We start from the raw sequence: 20337 nt of genomic DNA on the forward strand, positions 1-20337 counted from the left end.
TCTGCCTTCTTTTTTTAACTACAGATTAGTGAGATTTAAGAAACAAATTTTCTTCTTCGTATTGTATAGGACACTGCTGAAGAGAGAGACATTACTGTCACCATGCTGTTAATTGGGACTATAGTGTACAGTTATGATGAAAACAAAACGTAAATGCTAAACACAAACATTTACCAAATTTCATGCGGATATATTCATATGGATCCTCTTGCCAGAGCTCTTCATCCTCATCTTTGTAGCACATCAGAGAGAATATCACTTCCTCTGTTATACTCTAATATTAGAGAAGTCAAATACATATAAGTACACATAAAATCAAATTCCAGTACAGCTTCCCTCTACTATGCACTAATTTACTAAACCTACTGTTCTGAAGAGTAAGATTATTTTAATCAGTCCTCTTTTATTTTGGCTAACAGATACAAATGTACAATATACATACTTTCCTTTTCCAAGTCCCAGACAGTAGTAAGTATATAATCTGTCTTTAGAATAATACAGTATCACACACAAAAAATACTTCAGGACATAGTCTATAAACAGCAGAATATTGCATTCTGCAGAAGGATCTCATCAGTGCAATATTTAACAAGAGAATGGATTCAGAGTCCTTCCTCTTAACAGTCATGGAATTAACTAACCACCAACAGGGGAGCTTACGATATGAAAAAATAAAAGCATGAAAATAATTTTTCATTTGTTCTTAGTTCACTTCTAAAACATGTCCTTAGAAGAGAGTTCTGTCCCTCATAGTTCATGTTCTCTTTGCCCCCTATTTTTAAACTACAATCAATTATGAATTTCCAAATCTATACACAATTCTGAATACTAGCAACTAATAAAAGCCAGAACACCATGACTGTGTGGCGAACTTCAAAATTAATAATAATAAAGGACTTATGGAACATAATCTTTAATTGAGTTAACAATATGTGCAATAAAAGGTAGTCATAATACTGAAAACCCCACCACATTCATGTAGAAATGCTATCTTTTTCCCTGATCAATTGTGGCATGAAATATTTCTGAAATCTTTAAAACTGCAAAACTGGTGGGGTTTTGGGAGGTTTTTAATGACTCTGATGACATGCAGTGTTTATGACTGGGTTTTATGCACTGACCTGTATGTGTGGCTTCATTTGCTTCCACGTTACAGAGTGAATAACCCCTTGGTTCAAATAATTTAATGTTTGCTGAAGAACACGTGGTGCAACATAGTCTTTTTGCCTGTATTGGTCTAAGATTCTTAAAAGAACCTAAAGAAATGACAAAATTATATTTTTAAATGAAGACTGAAATTCTCTCTCATGCATAGACATGCAGTGCACTTCATCAGTGAATATACATGGACAGATTAAATAGTTTTACAGCAGAGGTTCTAGTGTTAGTAATCACTGTAATGCCTTTCATCCAAAAATCAGAAACCATTTAAATATTAAGGATGTAATGCTGCAAGCATTTATGTACATGTCTACTTTACAACTAGCTCCACCATGTGATCACTTGTGATTGCAAACCAAAGATATACTTCAATATTCACAGGCTCACAGTTAACACAGGCCTCAGCAAAATTTAGAATAGATAAGGAAAAGTCACAGTGAGATTTTCAAATTGGTCGGCTTCTAAATCTGTTAGTGGTGTCTGTGTTCATTTTTTTAAGGACAGGCCCCTAAAGACATTACTTAGGAAGAACAGTGATAAGAATAGAAATACTAAACTAGAAAAGAAAAATAGGTTAGCACCTAAATCTGTGAATCAGAATAGATGCAAAACCCTTAACTTCAATTTCCTGTTGCATCCATCAGATAGTATCACCTAGCATGCTATCACACAAATCTTCCTTAATATAAAGGCTTGCTCTACTAAGAAAAACCTACAGTATAGAGCCACTAATCTGCACTAATGGCAGATGAACTATATAGTGTTAATAAGTGTAAAGAATTGGCATGTACATGAATAACAATAAAAATCAATGGCAATGCATAACAAAATATAGTCATAAATTTTCAGAAGGACAATTCTGCTTCATAATTCTTCAGAACATTATAATAAATCTTATTTTGAATGTAAGTCCTTCATTAGGAATACTGTATCTGATCTTAAGTCTTTTATATGATACTCTCCTTGGGCAAGAATTGTCTATATCTCATATAGACTCTAGCACGATGTCAGTACTTAATAACTGATGAATAAATAATGAAGGTTTAGTAACGAAATAGTCACAATCAAATTCTTACTAACTCTGCAAGAAAACACAACAAACCAGCATTTAAGAGCCAGAAAGAGAAGAAGTGTGCAGATTGTCCAGTCCATGTATCTTGAAAGATAAACTGCTCCCTCTGCTACATAGCCTAATCTCTTAACAGACAAATCTGCCCATGGGAGTCTGTTTTTCCACTCAGGAGTTCAACGTTGCAAGGAGTTTAGAATAAACTGTTTTCCTTTTCATTTAATACTTACAGTCTTATCACAACCATTTTTCTCCTTAATTCTTAATATTTACATATTTACACAGAATTAATATGCTGATGGATAAACTATTCTGTTACCAAACTGGATTGAGAAAAGTAATTTTGTTTCGCAGATAATCCTGGTATTTTGAAATCTAGTTTAAATTTGACTTGAAGTCACAACAGCTTGACACCCTGCATCAAAGACTGGAAAGAAGCCTGCAGATGCCATGTCAGGGATATTTCAACTGCCAGCATGAAGAGCTACATATTCTGGAAATATGCATTATCCAAACACTTTTCACTTGAAAAACAGCATTTCCAGGTGTTTTTCAAGGTTTACAGGCCAAAGGAAATCAAGAGCCCAGAATCATGAGCAGGAGAGCGTACTGCATTCTTCCGGATTCTTAGGAGCCTGTTTGGAATATGTAACCCAAAAGCCTGAACACTCAAGAGCTTTAGCTGAGTCAAAAGCCTGGGAACTACCACTCCTAGTCATCTAGTATATAGCAGGCTGAATGAGAAATAGAAGGAGCTGTGCCAAAAACATCCAAGCTTTGGAGCCAGCACTCTGAGGGTTTTCAGGCACCCAACTGCTACAGCCATTCCACTAAACCAGGGAAACGCTGGAAGCCTGGAAGCCCATGTTCCCAGGGGGCCACAGTTGAGCTGGCAGAAAAACACAGAAAACTCTGACAGGAATTGCCTCTCTTCTGAGCAACTTTATCAGAACTGAACTGTCTCCACAACACCATGTTAATCACAAATAATTAGCATTCCTCAACAAAAATAATTTCCTTGCAACTGTGAATTTATGCTGATTTTCATAAAATATGCTTTCCAATTATAAGATAACTTACTGCTGTTCTCCACCAACCTTCTAATCTGCTTGTATCTTCCTGAAATAAAACAGTATCATTGGATTACTGTGCCTAAGCTGTTTGAAGCAAAAGCACTTACTAAAGACTGGCCTGAAAATACACCCTTGTATGATGTGAGGCCTCTGCATCAACAGTTTTTTCTCTCACCTATATGCAGAATGTTTAGACATGATTATAATACCATTTTATCAGCATGTGCCTTTTCTGAGAATTTTCCTCCAGGGTTTTTTGAATTGCTGAAAATTCATGTTACTCAGTTTTATGGCGCTGAATCCTAAAGAACTTCTCAATCACTAAAAGGAAAACCTGACTGATGTCATTCATTAATGAATGAACTTTGATACGAGCACACTGTTGAAAAGTAATAACATCTGTTCAGACAAAAACATCTAATTCAGAAACAAATGAACTGTACTTGCCTGTTGTATGCCCACAGCATAGGTTTTTAAAAAAAAGTCTGAGAATTCAAAGTATTCTTTAGTTACATTTCCAGGACTTCCATACCTTTAAAAAGAAGAGGACACAGATATTTACATTGTGAGAAGTCTACCGTGTCAGGTAAACACAGTATTTTCTAAAACACAAAGGACCCTGAGTAGTCTTCCATCCTGAAGGAATCCTCTCCCACAGGTTACTTTTAAGCCATTATTTCCCATATAATGCCCCACTTCCCTTTTCTTATATTATCATAGGGTACAATACTACAATCAAGTAAATATAGCCACCTTTTTGTCACAAGCTCTGTAACTTCCATGTTTACAGATTTCTTTTCAAATCTTTCCCTGCCTTTATATTTGAGAAGAAAGCACTTGTAGCTCAATGTAGTAAAAAAAAAAAAAAGTTTTTTACAAATGTGCTTTTCTGTGGGCTAGTTTCTTGCCATCTTAAGAGAGTCAAATCATTTCACTGAGAGCTCAGACCAGTGGCTGTGACAGTGCAACACAGAGGACAGCAGCAGGAACATCACTTCAGTGACCATGAGCTGTTAAATCAATTAAACTGTCTTGTCTAATTATGCCTCAAGTAACCTTACAGATTTGTAACCCAAATTTGGTTTTTAATCATTTTTAATCTATTGTTAGTTTGTTACCGTTCAAAAAGACGAGCTACGATATGCAATGCCCACTTCTTGCACTTCCACCACACCAGCTCTGGTCTATCATCTTCATCAATTTGCAAAGTCTCCTATAAATAAACACATTTATTTGAATTAGCTGTATTATTTTAAATTTATTATATTAAATTTATTTTAAATTAGCTGTGAGAAATGATGCTTTAAACATTCCTTGCTGACTAAACTAATACAAATGCACAGCATCGACTAAAGTTTTGGTTCTGTTAATGGTTATATAATATTCAGGAACTTTCAAATATCTTAATTACTCAATATAACTGTATATATGCAATACTTGTACAATGCCTGTACTTTAATTTTCAAAATTATGCGTATTTAAAAACTCTCACATATACTTGAATACTACACAGTGGCATGCACTCTGGCTTAAAAATTAAGCATGATACTAACTCCTCCAAATATATACAGCCTAACTACATACTAATGCAAAAGCTATTCAAAGAATTTTAAGGTTGAAAAATAAAGTTCTAAAAAACTTAGGAAATGCCAGTTAATGTTGTACATACACAAACATGAATTTAATTACTCTTTTTGTGTTGTTCTTCAAGAAATGACAGATGGATGAAAGAAAAAGAGGAACAGAGATAGATGATGGGTTTGTAAAAGGCTTTTGATTGTTATTTGAGAGAAACCAGCTAAAATATTTAGAAACTTCCAAAATATCCAAGACTGGAGTTTACATGGTGTCACTACCTCAGACAATGAAAGTCTGACAGCTTACATGATCCCTCTGCTTTCTGTCAGAAACACCACTTATTCCAAGGATAAGAATCTTAAATAGATAACATCTTAAAAAAGGAACATCTTCACACCAACTGTTCCTCAAATGCCACACAGAAGTATCACAACCTTCAGAAAACTAAACTTACTGGAGGTACGTTTCTATCAATGATAGTACGGAAGATCTCCATCCACTGGGTCATAGTCTGGTTATTCACCAACTGGAGAGGCAATGCATACTGAAATAAGAAAAAACCCCACAGTCATGAAATACAAATTCTCTCTGGAAAAGGTAGAAGATGTTTCTACAGTACTTCCATTCAGAGGAAGATGAGGTTTTAAATAAAACTAAAACTAATTAGGTTAGATATCAATACTACTCTAATTGCAGCATTCTTGGTTCAATTTACAGAGGAATTTCTGAGCAGACAGTAGTTGAAGAAAATTCCTTGGTCTGAGAACTTGCTAACTCTGTTTCTTCCTCTTCTTCACAATAGCCCAGCTAAATTATAGGGACCACAGTAGGGTCCGTATTACAGGATTTGGGTAAACCAATAGCATTTTAGTAAGTCAAATGTACTCTTAGTTACCACCTAGCTACTACTAATAAATCTTACTTCTCCACAAAACCCAAACCGAAGTGACAGTATTGAGGCAAGCTACTGAAAAGTAAAATAGGATCTTGCGATCTTTTTAATCCTCTCCCCATCTAATAACAAACTATTTTAGCTTTTTAAACCCCAGTAAAAATTTTCAGGCTGCCTCTTATTTAGGATATTGTTCTGTTTCTCACTCTCTAAAAGTACTTCCTCACCAAACTCATCCCTGTAAAAGCCAAACTCATCTTCCTCAAATTCATGTGCCTCAATAAATAATTTCTGCCAGATCTTCAGAAGATAATGAGAAATGCTACCTACTGAAGTGCACTATATGACATTTCCACTACTGACACTTTCAGAGGCCAACTAGCACAGTCTAGATACCCATGAAGTTTATACCAGGTTATGTGTGACTTTATAAAAAAAGGAACATTTTTCTAGTAAGCTTACAGGTAGGACATGCAGAAGTACCAAGGTTCATTAAAAATGTAACCTGGGAGATCATGTGACCAGTTTTAAGTATGAAAAAATCTACTAAAATCATATTTTTATAAAAGCTGTTTATTGTACATGACTTCGCATCCAAATTGCTATTCTTACTCAATCACACCCATGAGTGTACTGAATGGGGTTGTGCCCAACAAAGTTTTGGCTTTCCTCTACACAGATGCTAACCTGAACAAGAGCATAGAAGATTTTTAAGATTTGTTTCTGAAGCAGTACAGAGTAATGGGAGTTATCAGGCAGAAGCTGGATCATCTGCTGCTGAATCCGAGGCAAAAATATTTGCATTGCTGCTATGAGAGGATCTCGCTCCTCTGCTTTTTTGTATCTGCAAAGGAAACAAATATGTTGGTCCAGGATCTACACACAAGAGATTCTAATGCCTATTCCCCAACAGCAATTTCATTTTTGTACCGTAAAAAAAAATTAAATTAATATCCAGCACTCATTCACTCTCCCCTCCTCTAGCCCCTGTCTGAACATTTTGAGCAAATTTACTAACCTATAAATAGAGAATTGAAAACCAACAAATGTTACCTTATATAAATGCAGCTATTGGGAGGAAGAACTAATGTTCTTTACTACTGAATTGTCAGCTCACAGGAGCAGGGACTTGAATTTCTCTGATGTTCATACCAATGCCAAACCCAAGTTGGGTGCCGAACAAATAGGAGTGAACAGTCATTGAAAGGGAAAGACAATTCCTTTGTTTGGAAAAGATTCTCTCTTTCTCCCTTTACATTTCTTTTGTGTGGTTTATACATATGTTTCTAACGACAGATAATAATTTTTTTTAAATGACTGAGAGACCTCACCACACTTCTCCGAATTTACACTTCATGGATTTAGACTGTGAGGAGGATGGTACAAATAACACTATGCAATAGGAGTATATGACAACAACAGTACTATATTCATGACACAGAAGTAGAAAATAATTTGCAATCATATATCCAGTATTTGAGGAATATTCAAACAAAAGAAGTTATAAATGCTTAAGAAGAAAGAAAGAAATTTTTCACAGATAGGTTAAATCAGATCAAAAGTACACAGCCTCAAGAAAAGATGTCAGTAAATTCATACAGATTATTGCTGGCATCTGTGCTTTCATTTCACTGATGATATAAAGATGATGAATAGTTTTCATTTATTTGCAGGAAAAGGAGCATATGATAACTATTAGTTCCCATTTTCTATCTGAATTCCTTGTAGAACTGCCAGTGCTCTTAATAATAATGTCATTCTCAGTAACCAGCTGAGACTAAAAATACTGATTCCTCATCTACTGATGGACATCAACTTACTCATAAGTCTTCACCAGCTGATACAGGCACAGGAGGCTTCCAAGCCAACTCCCACTGTTCTGAGACTGCAAATAGTAGCCTATCTTGTCCACCACGGCTGTCCAATGGCCAGGAAAGTCATGTTTAATGATAGCACGGAGGCACATTGTCAGCTGGGCTCTATGGCAGGAGGAAAATAGCAATATATTCTAAGTAATTAAGAACATGGCATAGTGTTTAATATTGAAGTATAGATCCCAAATCTTGGTTTATTGGCCACAATATATTATTACATCAAAAGTATCATACGTATTTTGACAGCACTGAAAGAGTTCTGGGAAGTGGCAGAGGAAAAGCAAGAAAAAACATCCCAGGGTATTTAAGGAAGAAATTAATTTCAGAACATTTTAGCTACTTTTCTCCCTTCCTCCTCCCTCTCTACACCCATCAGGCAATATCTGAAAACAATTAATTGCTCAAGAAAGCTGCTACCTTTGTATTTTGAAAATTAATGTTTATATTTCTACACACCTATGAGTCTGGAAGCAACCACAAAAACACAAATTTGTACAATTTTATTAAAGAATATTGGCCTGTGTTATGATCCAAGCCAGAGGCTCCTCATGAAATTACAATCTTCCTGGGACCTTCTAGAACCGCACTCTCTCAACCTCTAAAGCATATGACAGAGCCCATTAGGTAAAAACTTATTATTCCTCTCCCTTTACACATTTTTAGATGTCACTCACAATGGTAAGGCAAGATAGAATTGTTAATTGACTAAAGTGAGATGTGACTAAAAAAACTGAGCAGCACTGCACTAGAAGCTGTAAATAAATACTCTTGTCTCTGCTAAAGAATAATGTAAAAAGAAAAAAAAGTATGCAGAAAATATTGGTTCTTCTATGTTTAGTTTTCCTTGGGTATCCTCTTGCAGTCCATTACATAAGGAGCCACTATTACAAAGTAGTTCAATATGGGGCCCTCCACCTACTGATATAAACTTACGTCCCCCTCAAGCCTTCGGAGTTCATGCTTGTTTCTGATTTGATTCCTCCTCCCCGCTCATGCTCTCAAGCAAAATGTGAAAAATATCAGTATTACAACATCAGACTAGTTCCAGTAAAGTTTCTTGGACTTTTTTAACTTCTGACAAATCTACAAGTTTAGCCAGCATTTAAAAACCCTGTACTTTATTCCAGGTGATTGTCACGGGGTTTTCAACCCTCTTTTTAGATGTAGGTTGTCATTGTAACATCAAGGCATTTTGAGTATCAGGTTATGAAATTATGCCTGAACTAGTTTTCAAAAAACTCTTCAAAATTCCATTATTTTGCATTCTTTTGTATAAATCTGTCCTTGGTATTTATGACATGATGGCAGGGGAAACTACATGTCTTTATTACATTATCACAGAAACAACACAAGCATCCTTACCTTGTAGCACAACCTTGGCAAGGAGCACCTATCTCTTTCAGTGGAGACACTAATCATTGGCATCAGAATGTGTTAGAAAAGCTGAACTGGAAATGATGATTTAGTTCATTTTCTTGTCTCAGTACAGGACCATTTATACCCTAAGCATTCCTGGCATGCGTTTGTCTAATCTATTTGTAAAGACCTCCAGTGACAGAAATGCTATAGTCTAATGCATTCTGATGCTTCTTTAATTTTTTTAAGTGTTTTCTCTAATCCCAATTTCAATCTGTAGTCAATCACTCCTCTTCTGGATATAACTACTGACAAAAAGCACACCTTTGGTCACCGAGCTGGTAGAGAGGAGGAGGAGAGAAGAGGAAAGTTTCCTTCTGTTTTTCAAAGATGAACATCTATACACTACAGCCTAATCCCACCCTGTCAGCCTCACTTGAATCAGAGTGGTGAACAATCATATGTCTGTGAATTTCAACTATTCTTCCAGCAAAAAGACAACAGTGTTTCATCATTCTTTTAACATGTTAAAACCAAGAATGCTAATACACATTTAAATACTGAGGTTACATATAAAAATTGCAAAAGTAATTGAGAAAAGGGCTACTAGAAAAAAGAAAACAGATCTCAGGCAGTATTTCTCTGAATGGTTCATCCTGTATTGCAGATAGCCCTCTATACTATCTGCTCTGAATCAGCCAAACAAACAGGCTGTCACTACAACAAGTGTTATAAGACACTTTAAACAACACCATAAGAGAATAAATCACATCACAGGGCTCTTAGCTGAGTTATTACATTTCTGAAAAACAAGTGCACATAAATATGTTAAAACTGATTATTACATTTTCAAAACAAGCAGCTGCTTCATCTGCCAAGAAATTGAGATCTCACATTAACTACATCGGGACTGGTAGGTCTGAGAACATGAGCTATAGAAATATCTCTACACAATGTGAGGTACCTCACTAAGTCAGGAGAACGAATTATTCCTTCTACAATGTTATCACGAATCTGTTGACGATCATTTTCATGAATGTTGAATGGAAATACTGCTTCTCCAGGAGGTGGCTCACGGTCCGGCCAGTACTGTGTCACCATGTTCTTCAGGTAAATGGCAGCTAAGTATAAACATTGGGGAAATAATAATTTAATTCTCACACATCTCCACATTACTCCATGCTCAACATGTAGTACAGTCGAAAGTAGAACAAAGAGTTGAAAAGACAATTAAAAACCACTGCATGAGTTCTTAACAGTTACAGGCACTAAGCACAGCTTTTTTAATGATTCCACACAAGATCAGCCTTAAGTGCCTGGTCCTAAACAGAATAGGATAGTATTTAGTCAGCTTCTGTTGGGGTACATTCTTTATTACATCAGTCTTCCATATGGACATAATATTCCATCATTCTAAGCAAGCAAACAAAACTCTACTTATCTGCATATTTACTCATCCCTTAAACAACTACTCAAGCTTAGTAAGTAAAGTTTTGGAAGGCTCATGTAAACAAATCACTGCACACACAGATGGGACACTCTGCTTGGGGAAATGCCCAGTACGAAACTGGCACATGACCTACCTTCTATTCAAACAGAAATGTTTGTTGTGAATTCTCTAAGCTTTATCTCACTATTAGGATTTCCCATAATCCTTTAGAATTGTTCCCTTCTGTCTCACGTGAAAAACCATGAAAAATAAAGTTAATCTTCAGCTGAAAATAAAGCAGCATTTATGCCTCAGTACTAAAATGTCTGTAGGCATTCTTCATGAAATGTAGGAAATACAGTGTAAGGAATTAAAAGAATGTTCTTAATAAACTACTATCCCTGTACTATTTTGGTTGATTACTAGTTAAGAGTTTAAAGTATAAATAAGATATCCTTGGGTACAATAATTTTTCTTGGTGGTGACAAATTACAAAGTATAAAAACATGTAGTTTGTAAAATATTTTATAGGAGCAAGAGGAAAAGCAGTCATTTGACTATGACGTGCCAGAATATTCATACAAGAAATAGGTCCAGAAAGACCAGCCCAAGACTTTAACTTACTTTGTCCATAGATCCTGTTGTTATAAAAATTTCTGGCTTTTAAAAAATTTCCAAGGAAATCTGTTGACTTGCATAATTTACATATGTTTTATTATTTTAAACCCCTACTCTATAAAAAAGGAAAATTAAAAAAAATATATATATAAAAATTAAGTTCTACATACTTGGGTTTTTTTTCTCAAATGATACTGAAATGAGAGATTAATTTATAAAAATGACTCACGGAGTCTAGATTAAGCATCAAACTTTACTACAGAACAGTTTAACAATGCCATTCAAAGTTGGATTATCTTTGAAAAAATAAACACCAGCATGACAAACAGCATATGTCAGCATGCCCCAACAGACTCAGAGGATTAATAGGATCTGTACAAAAAAACAGAACAGTGCTTCTATGGGAAATGTTGTTCATTCAACAGAGCTGTGAGCGAAACAATATTCATCAGTTTCTTGAAAAAGCCACATATTTTCTGTACCTGTCAAAAATACTGTATAGGAATAGTTAAAACATATTATGAGAATTTAGAATCTAATCTTATAGAAATGTATAACCTAAAGTCAATTGCATCAGCATACCTGAACTCACACACACAGTTAGGCAATCTTTCTAGACATGTTCAGACTATAAATTCATAATTTATCAGTGATGGTACCTTCCTTCATACCTACTTTTGTGAATGGACACCATAAATATTGACTAAGCATATATGGCTATCCTTGACCTAGTGAACTATAGGGTTTTTTCATTTTTCAGAACTTCCATTTTTTCAGGAAAGGGGATCCAAAGACACAAACATGTACTCAAATGAGATCCACTTTTTTTAAATTTCCACTTGTCTTTGCATCACTACTTCTTCACCACCAGGAGAAAGAATACCTAAGGCTCCCTGGGTACTCAGTTTTGAGCAGAAAACATTCTCTTTTCATATCAGTATCACAGCAATACAGTAGGGATCACTACAAACACGGGGAAGCCAAAGCAGGACTCTACCTCATACTCATGGCTTTATCTGACCCTCATGTAGGAAAGAAACAACAAAGATATACCCTTTTCATTTCCACGTGCAGAACAAACGTGAACTTACATACATTGCAACAACTCAATACTCTGTCGAAGTAATTAGCAGACTGACTTACTACTGAAAGTGAAACAAGGAATTTATCTCACCTGCTTGACGCACTGGAAATTCAACTTGATCTGATACTATGATTTGCAGTAGACTTGGAGCAAAATTGATGATCTTATAGGACTGAAATACATATAAAACACAGTTAACAAGTCAGTATGTCCAAAGACGACTGTATTACCAAAAGCTGAATAAGAAATACAAACTAAGTATTCTGCAGCGTTCTTTGGTTCTGCTCATGAAGTATGAAAGGTTTTAGCCTTAGGTTTACCCAGATCTGCAGAAATCCAAATAGTTTCTTGTAAAAGCTGAGCATATAACAGTGCATGGGTGAAATAAGTAATGTGGCAAGGCTCTCTATTAGAGATTAGTGATAATGAATATTCAAATAATTCTGAGAATGCATAATGAGAAGCACTACAAATCTTGAATTATTTAACTTAGCCTCGTAAGTCAAATGGATATTGACATGATTCATCAATACATACCATTTATTTGCAAAATAGATTGTGATATAATAGCAATACTGGATTTTGAAGAGATTAAGAAAACCACTTGAAATTATTTTCAAGTGTAAACAACATCTGCATTAGCCATATATTATACAGCCATCTTTTAACAAACTAGATGTATAGTGCATCTTAACAGAGAAATAAAAACTGGGGAAACACAGTGGAATAACCATTTTTAATTAAAATCAAGCATACACAGATAACATTTCAAAACCCACAGCCTTCCTGGGAACTTTTCAAACACTACATCAGCCATGCAGCTGAAGAATTTCAAGAGAAAACAATGCTCACTGAACTTCGAGCAAAGCACACCAGATTTAAAAGAAGTGAAAATCTGATAGCATTATACTGTTGTCATTCAACAGGGGTCCTCCAACGCGAAGAATTGTTGACTCAGCGTGGTGCAGTTACTGCTAAGCCTTGGCAACATCACTAGTTACCAGTAAGTTAGATCTTTCATCACTTAGATCCATGTGCATTATGTTCAAAGAGAGATGTTTCTTGGGGCTAGATGGCAGAAGCTTTCTTTATTTCATCTTTAACAGTATTTCTTTCCAACTAGACTATGCCTGGCAGTTCTGTGGTTGTTTCCAGAGCTGTGCTTTAAGTACAAGTATACTACATCCTCCTGTAAACTTGGCCTCATTTGAAAGCTGTGAAATAAGAGGTACATTCTACTCTTCATGCACCCAGTTCCTTGATTTAACATTTCCATAATGAGGTAAAATTACACTGCTTTCATGACACCTAAGTGTAACATCTGCATCACAACACTATCATTCAATAATTTTACCAAATCCCTTAAATTTCTGGCCCTCATTTTACTCATTATAATGATAGTAATTTTAACCTCCTCTCTGTTCAGAGACTCATTTGATGTTTATAGAGTAATCTGAGATCTCAGATAAAAGCAGTAACAGCAAATCAAAAGCATACTCTCCTGCAATTCCCTCCACTATAAATTTTAATTATCCCTAAGAAATGCTTGAAATAAAGTAAAAGCTGTAACAGACAGCACAGGAACTCCATTTATCTATGGACATGCTGAAATACCAGCTTTCAATGTCAACTGGTTGAAGCATGCTGGATTCCAAAGACCACCTTTTAATGGAGTATCCTGGAATCCAAAGCTTGCCCTTCAATCGCTACTGGGCAGAATCTGTACAATGTTGGTGGGTTCTGACAGGGGCCGCAGCAGGCAATAGCATCCTCCAGCGCTCACCACCCAACTCCTAGAGAGATAAGGAAAGCACAAGGAATCCCAGCAGCACAGAAAGCCAAAAATGTGCATGAACACTAATCATCCTTTGAAATAGTGCCAATATGCTCTTCTCAGATCCAGTTTGCACACAGCTTTTACTACTATAAACACACCTATTAAGAATGCAACCTTTTTGGGGGTTGTTTTGTTGCTGTTGTTTTCCTGCAGTAGTCCTACCAGTATCACATTTAGGGTGAATACAGTGAGTACAGTATAAATTATTTCCCTTTCTTTGTGCAAACAGCTTTTACTGAATCTACATTAAAGTCATTGCTACTCCAGGAAGCTTTATTGGTACCACTTGTGCTGGCGTACAACTGCTACCCCTGAAGTTTTGCCAGGATATATACAAATACAGTTATTTGGCCTGTGCAGCAAATCCTCTCAGCAAGTGCCTGGAGTGACAAAAGACATGTTATGCAGAAGGTACGCAGAGCGTCTCAGAGGGGGCCTCATCCCTACCAGCACACTGCTATGAGGGTTTCTTTACACTTTACACAGTGACACCCCTAAAGAGATCACCAGGACACAGTATTAGGCTCCCACTAAATCCTTTTACTCCGTACTACTGTCATTACCATAATTCACATTTTCACATAGCTTTGTTTTCTACTCTTTATCAGAAATACAAATGCTGTAGAGATCAACAGAGATTGTGTGCCCATTTTAGAAACAAGACACCCAATTCTGTTGCATTTGTGAAGCTCAAATATCATCCCGCTCACTTGTGTGGCAACAAACCCGGTCAGGAAAACTACATGCCGCTTGCAATTTTTAGAACAGAGGACTTTTTAAAAAGCTCCATGCAGCAACATTTTTCCTATACCAGCACATTCTTGTTGGTTTAGCTGTCATGCTAATTGTGGTCTTGGGATGTATCCTTTCTCTGCCTTGCACAGGAAACCATCCAACAGGCTCCTGGACACCAGCAAGTAAAGCTGTATGAATCACGTGAGCAGGTGCAGAGCAGTTGTCAGGTGTATACTGTGTAAATGGGAAGAGACAGGGAAGAGACCTCGGAGCTGTATGAGTTCAGCAAGACAGTTATTTATATTGTTACAGATGCAGCTAAACTTTTACAAAGGGAGAGCTGGAATATCGTCAGTCCCACAGAAGGAATGGGATCTGCTCAGTTTGAAGAGCCATGCCCAGGAGCCACAGGGAGGCACCAGATGGCTGAAAAAGACCTTCAGCCCAACTTGCGTGATACAGCATGCTGCTTTGTGCAGTTTATGAATAATTACATTGCCTTGAATTCACATTGTTGTGATTTGGTAAAACTTTCTGTGAAGGTGCTGATCAACGGCATTTTATTTTGAAGGAGAGAGTAAAAGTTTTTTAAAATAAACTTTCACTGAGTACTTACAAAGAATGATTATTTTAAAGCTATGTAAAACATACTGACTGCTTTTGCATGAATCACAGATCAGAGCATTTATACTAAAAAACAATTTAATCTAATTTTTATTGAGATTAAGAGGATGGAATACAGCAATGTGCAAGACTAGCAGCTAAACTGGGAGAGGCATACAGCACTGTTAAGATGCAGTTGGATACATTTACAGCAATGGAGAAGAGATGCACGTGTCCCCATGCATCTTGTCCCATCAGTGTCCACTGCCTCAGGATCTGTGCACTGCAGCTGTACAGCTTTCTGCACTCCATCCTTTCACCTTTGGTCTAACATGTATTCTTCCCCATCTCAGCATCACAGATTCAGTCTTCAAAAGATCAGAGAACACATCATTTTTTGCCTATTTTCTCTTCCATTAGATTAGATACAGAACAGAGGACACCCAAGAAAGCCTCAGGTGGGCCACGGGAAAACAACAAGATGAACATCACACGTAAAGGACTAGAATGCAATGAGAGATAAGCAGGAAAAATATATAAACATTTCCCCAAATGGATCCTACTGAAGCAAACACTTTTCACATCTAACATTCAGATCTGGCTTTCAGGTTATCATTCATTATATACTACTAAACTCATTTGAGCAAGCATTATGCTTGAGTCTTGCTTGCTGTCACATTTAAAACCCACAGCAAGCAACTGCTCCATAATCACATTTGTCAGTAGACTTCCCACTGCACTGATGGCAACCACAGTGGCTGAGTGTGGAACAGCACTGGAAGGTGCTTCTTCCCCTGCAGAACAGCAACAGGACAATCTAGGACAATGGATATAGAAAACTAAAGCCTTCGCTTCGGTTCTACAAGGGAAGACAAGATCATCCTCCTCCACCAGCAGTAAACATCTCTCTGTTCCTCTGAATCCAAGTATGGCACATAAAAATTGCTGAAAAATCAAGGCACTATCTCTTTGCAAAGACAAACACAGAAAAAATTTGTACCGTGAATACATAAGCAATTAACCGCTTACAAAGATTATTTGAAAGCTTATGTACATTTGATCCGAAAGCTGAACTATCTGGTTTACTAAGTTTTATTTTCTATTTTCTATGCACTGAAAATATGTTACTGAGAAATTCCATCAGTATTTGTCACATGCAGGAATATTTTACATTTGTTAACAGTATTTTCTCTCCTGTTTTTTACACTGTCAGTCACAGACAGCTGTTAAAACGAACTAGAACTTCAAAAGACACCTTCTCTTTCCCTGTTGACACCCAAAGGTATTGGTTGGGGCAGGGGGGGGGAAACACAGAGCGTTTTCATACACAGTGAAAATAAGCATGTGTAAGAATCTACCTGAGCTTTTTTCCTCAGTGGGTTCTGCTGCCAAATTAATCCAGTTTTAAACAAACTCCACTTTCCACACAACTTCTACTCATGAAAGTCAACTTCCTCATCAAATTGGTCTTCACTACAAATACCTGAGATTCCTTCCTCTAGGTAACATGAGGTGCTCACTGTCACTTTGAGTGGCCTTCAGATCCTTGCCTACTCTGACAGCCAGCTCAACAAAGATGTGGAAGGTATGGAAGGAAGCCCAGCTTTATTCTGGACTCTTCTGCTTCTGGGCAATCTTCTCTCACTTCTTTCTGTTCTTCCAGCACTGCCACTCAGTTCCTGTCAAAGCCAAATTCTGCAACTCCTTCTCAATATTTAAACAAGCAGCTGTATTTCTGCAATTGTGATCTTATTTCCCCCCTAAGAAAAGGCCAAAGAAATGTATTACAGCAGGTTGAACCAATTAATATTAATGCATAAATCTGCATGATATTCTATCTGAATTGGAATCAGAATGACTTTGTACATTCACACACACAATCAGAGAGTACATTCCACAATACTCCAAGAACTGGCACATGAAAGCAGTATTTAGCCACTAAAGAAAACAAAAATTAAAACCAGAAGTCCCTGAAGTCCATGAGACAGATCTAACAAGAGTAATGGCCTAGAACAGATATCAAAGAAAGGTGCACAGAAATTGAATCTTTCTTGGTATGATAATTGACTGTTCTAGTAAGTACAGTGTGATTGATAAATATCATAAAGTGCACACCAATTATGATGTGACAGAACTGAAGAAAAAAATGGCGTGAGAACAAAAGAAAAGAGGGGGATGGAATGATGTGCACACTTATCAACAGGCTAAAAGGAAAAAGACAGCAGTTACATGATAGACTGACCTAGCAGGAAATTACTGCTCTAGTTTATCAAGAATCACATTTCAGACAAATCCCACACTCACATTTGTGTTCAGGGGACTGAGAGAAGTGAAGTTTGTTGATGACTCAGAAGTGGAGTAGCATGCATCACCCAAGAAGGTCGGTCAGAAAAATCCTACAAAGAACTGAATGATCTTTAGAAGTGCACCAACAAAAATGGAACGGGTTAATCAGACAAAGTACATGGTCATGCACTCAAAAATAATATGAATTTCTCCTAAAAGCTTGAGGTTTCTTAGTGAGGAAGTCCTTTACACCCTCTTACCATGAGGTAAAAGGACCTCAGTATATTAAGTGATAAGAAACATGTAGACACTGGACACAAAGAAGGTAATTGTAGTTTTAGGGGATGTATGAGGTACTAGTGGCATGGAGTGTAAGACTTTCTGGAAACACAAATTATCAGATTGCACAAGAATGATTAATTCAAAAGGAAACAAGTACGGAGAAGATCTGTGCTCTCCTATCACTGGATTTCATAAATGCACTTTTATGATAAGACAAAGGAAATACAGCCTGTTGCGGCTAGGAAAAGAAGCCAGTAGGGATTAGCCTTTGACAACTACATCAGATAGGGTACCAAGAAACCTATTCTAGTTAAGAAGATTGGCACAAATGGATATAAATGGACCATAAGTTAATTTTGTCTGGAAACCAACACTTGTTGCTAGCTGTGGGAGGAAGAAAATTCACAAACAGCCTTCCAACAGACATAATAAGGGTAAAAAAAGGGAATCAATTCCATTTCTGAATGCAGTCAGATGATGATCCAGAAGGCAGACAGCAACTTCACTGGTTTAGCTCTATCTTTACACGGGTGCAGGAACACATGGAAGAGGCATTTTCAAACATGCTGGGACTTTTACAGGTAGGCAAGCTTTCACTCATTTGAACTCCATTCCCAATGTTCTATGCTGTAAGCAAATTATGGAGTTGGGACTATTATTATATTGTTCTAAACAACTTTCTCTATGGGTACAAGCAGTGAGGTGCCTACAAAGAGGTGCTATATTGGTGGACTAGTAGGATTTATACTCTCTGGGGAGCTCCTGTCACTACCTGGATTCAAACTTGAAAGCAAATGTGCACCACAGATGGGCTAACACAAAAGAAGTCTTACCTCGACACCCATTAGCATGTATCAGGAGCAGCATCACTAACTATTGCACAGAATAAAGGTGACATCTGTCTGTTTGGTCAAGTGTTATATTACCACTTCAAGGACTTATTGTTGGAAGGCTTTCTGTTTGGTTGGGGGATTGGTTCCTTTGCTAGAACAAGATAAATGCTGGAACAGCATCTGGATTCCAGTACTTGTAGAAACACAGCGACATGTCAACACTATCATTAGATATGTGGGAGTCTGACATGTCACTTTGAAGTCTTGCTTCAAAAGCACTGAAAGGCTTCAAGATGTCAAAGGCCCACATTATGCAACATTCCTCAGGAGCACTTTTGTTCCACTCATCCAAAGAATCATGTCAAACCCAGCACTGCATCAGTATATTATGTCAGCCAGATACATCATGCTTCATTTAGTAACAGGAAGCCTACACAATAATAGATATGTCTTAATTTCAAGATTCATTCTTTATAATAGTTAGAAAAGAGAAAATGTGCCAGCTATTTTAAATAAAAATCTGTATCTCAATCTGTTCTCAATAAATATACTTGCACTCTTGAATTTAAAATCTGTGTCTTTCAAGAGAACTGCATTATCCATCACTTGAACTTAAAATATTTTACAGATCTCAGTCTTAAAACACTTTCAAAACTTTTCCTGAGCTTCACATCATTTAATTCATGATGTTAAAATGACAGCATTAGGAGCAGGACCCCGGAATCCTGACAGCTGCCTATTTGATCTGAGCCTGCCAAACATGCAGCAGTTTATTATTGTAGTTTTGACTCCTGTGCAACAGGCTGCTAACAAATATTTATAATTTCCCTCCAAGTCCTTAATAGTAGGGATAAAAATAGGTACTGATAAATTTTTAAAGTAACTATGCCAAATAAAGAAAAAAACTTTTGCATTTTTATCTAACTATCCCCAAGCACATTCTCATTGTCCAGCACTTAATCCACTGATTTACGGAGGGAACTTGCCAACAGCTAAAGCAAGGATTAGCTGTATCTAATTCAGAAGGAGTTTTAAATTGCCTAAATAGAAAATTAAGCCGGAGGAGCAATCCTGAAGTAATTCCTGACACCCAATATACCCTTTTGTTAATACACCAACACTGCCGAAAAATCCAAGTTGTCCAGTAGAACTGACCAACTATTCCACTGAAGTATAAGGGTTAAAGCTGTATTAATGCTGTGCAAGGCAACCTTGCTCTTTTCTCAAATGTCCAAATTGAGATTGTTGCCACAGTTTTGATTCAGTGCATACCACCGCTACATTAACTGTGGGATGCTGTGATAAATGCCCATAAAAATCTACTGTGCGTTTCTCAAAGCTGAACTTGGCACGCTGCTGAACGGGACAAAATTAACCCCTCAGAGTCACTGCGATCTACCATCGCAGGTAAGAGCGAGGGAGATCCGAACAGAGCGGAGCTCACTGTCATGCCTCCCAGCCCCAAAACACGGAGCGTGAGGGCCCAGGCCATGCCGAGTACTCGACTGCCGCACTTCGGTACGCCCCGCTCCCAGGGTCGCAACATTAAGGACAAAACTGTAGGCGGGCGGCGATCGCGCCCAGCCGCGGGGCACCGGCCGCGCTCCTCGCCCGCCCCCCGGAGGCT

The 20337-nt window shown here is 37.2% G+C and overlaps 1 protein-coding gene across 4 annotated transcripts in view; it reads right to left on the reverse strand.

Annotated features, from left to right (window-relative positions):
* IPO8 (importin 8) overlaps window positions 1-17818 on the reverse strand; it is a 49428-nt gene extending 31610 nt beyond the window's left edge. Inside the window, exons 1-10 of one of the 4 annotated variants that reach the window (XM_026868213.1) lie at window positions 17614-17818; window positions 12225-12306; window positions 9968-10124; window positions 7594-7752; window positions 6461-6617; window positions 5336-5425; window positions 4422-4516; window positions 3751-3835; window positions 1122-1256; window positions 175-274 (exon numbers count right to left, since the gene is read on the reverse strand). In XM_026868213.1, the coding sequence (XP_026724014.1) occupies window positions 175-274; window positions 1122-1256; window positions 3751-3835; window positions 4422-4516; window positions 5336-5425; window positions 6461-6617; window positions 7594-7752; window positions 9968-10104 (958 nt within the window). In that variant the 5' untranslated portion in view covers window positions 10105-10124; window positions 12225-12306; window positions 17614-17818. Of the gene's footprint in view, window positions 1-174; window positions 275-1121; window positions 1257-3750; window positions 3836-4421; window positions 4517-5335; window positions 5426-6460; window positions 6618-7593; window positions 7753-9967; window positions 10125-12224; window positions 12307-13796; window positions 15145-15519; window positions 15817-17613 lie in introns of those variants that run through there. The other 3 variants (XM_026868211.1, XM_026868212.1, XM_026868214.1) reach the window with 3 other exon arrangements.
* Between the last annotated feature and the right edge of the window lie 2519 nt (window positions 17819-20337).

Source organism: Athene cunicularia, assembly GCF_003259725.1.
Source record: "Athene cunicularia isolate RWA chromosome 1 unlocalized genomic scaffold, athCun1 chr1_part2, whole genome shotgun sequence".
Lineage (NCBI taxonomy): Eukaryota > Metazoa > Chordata > Aves > Strigiformes > Strigidae > Athene > Athene cunicularia.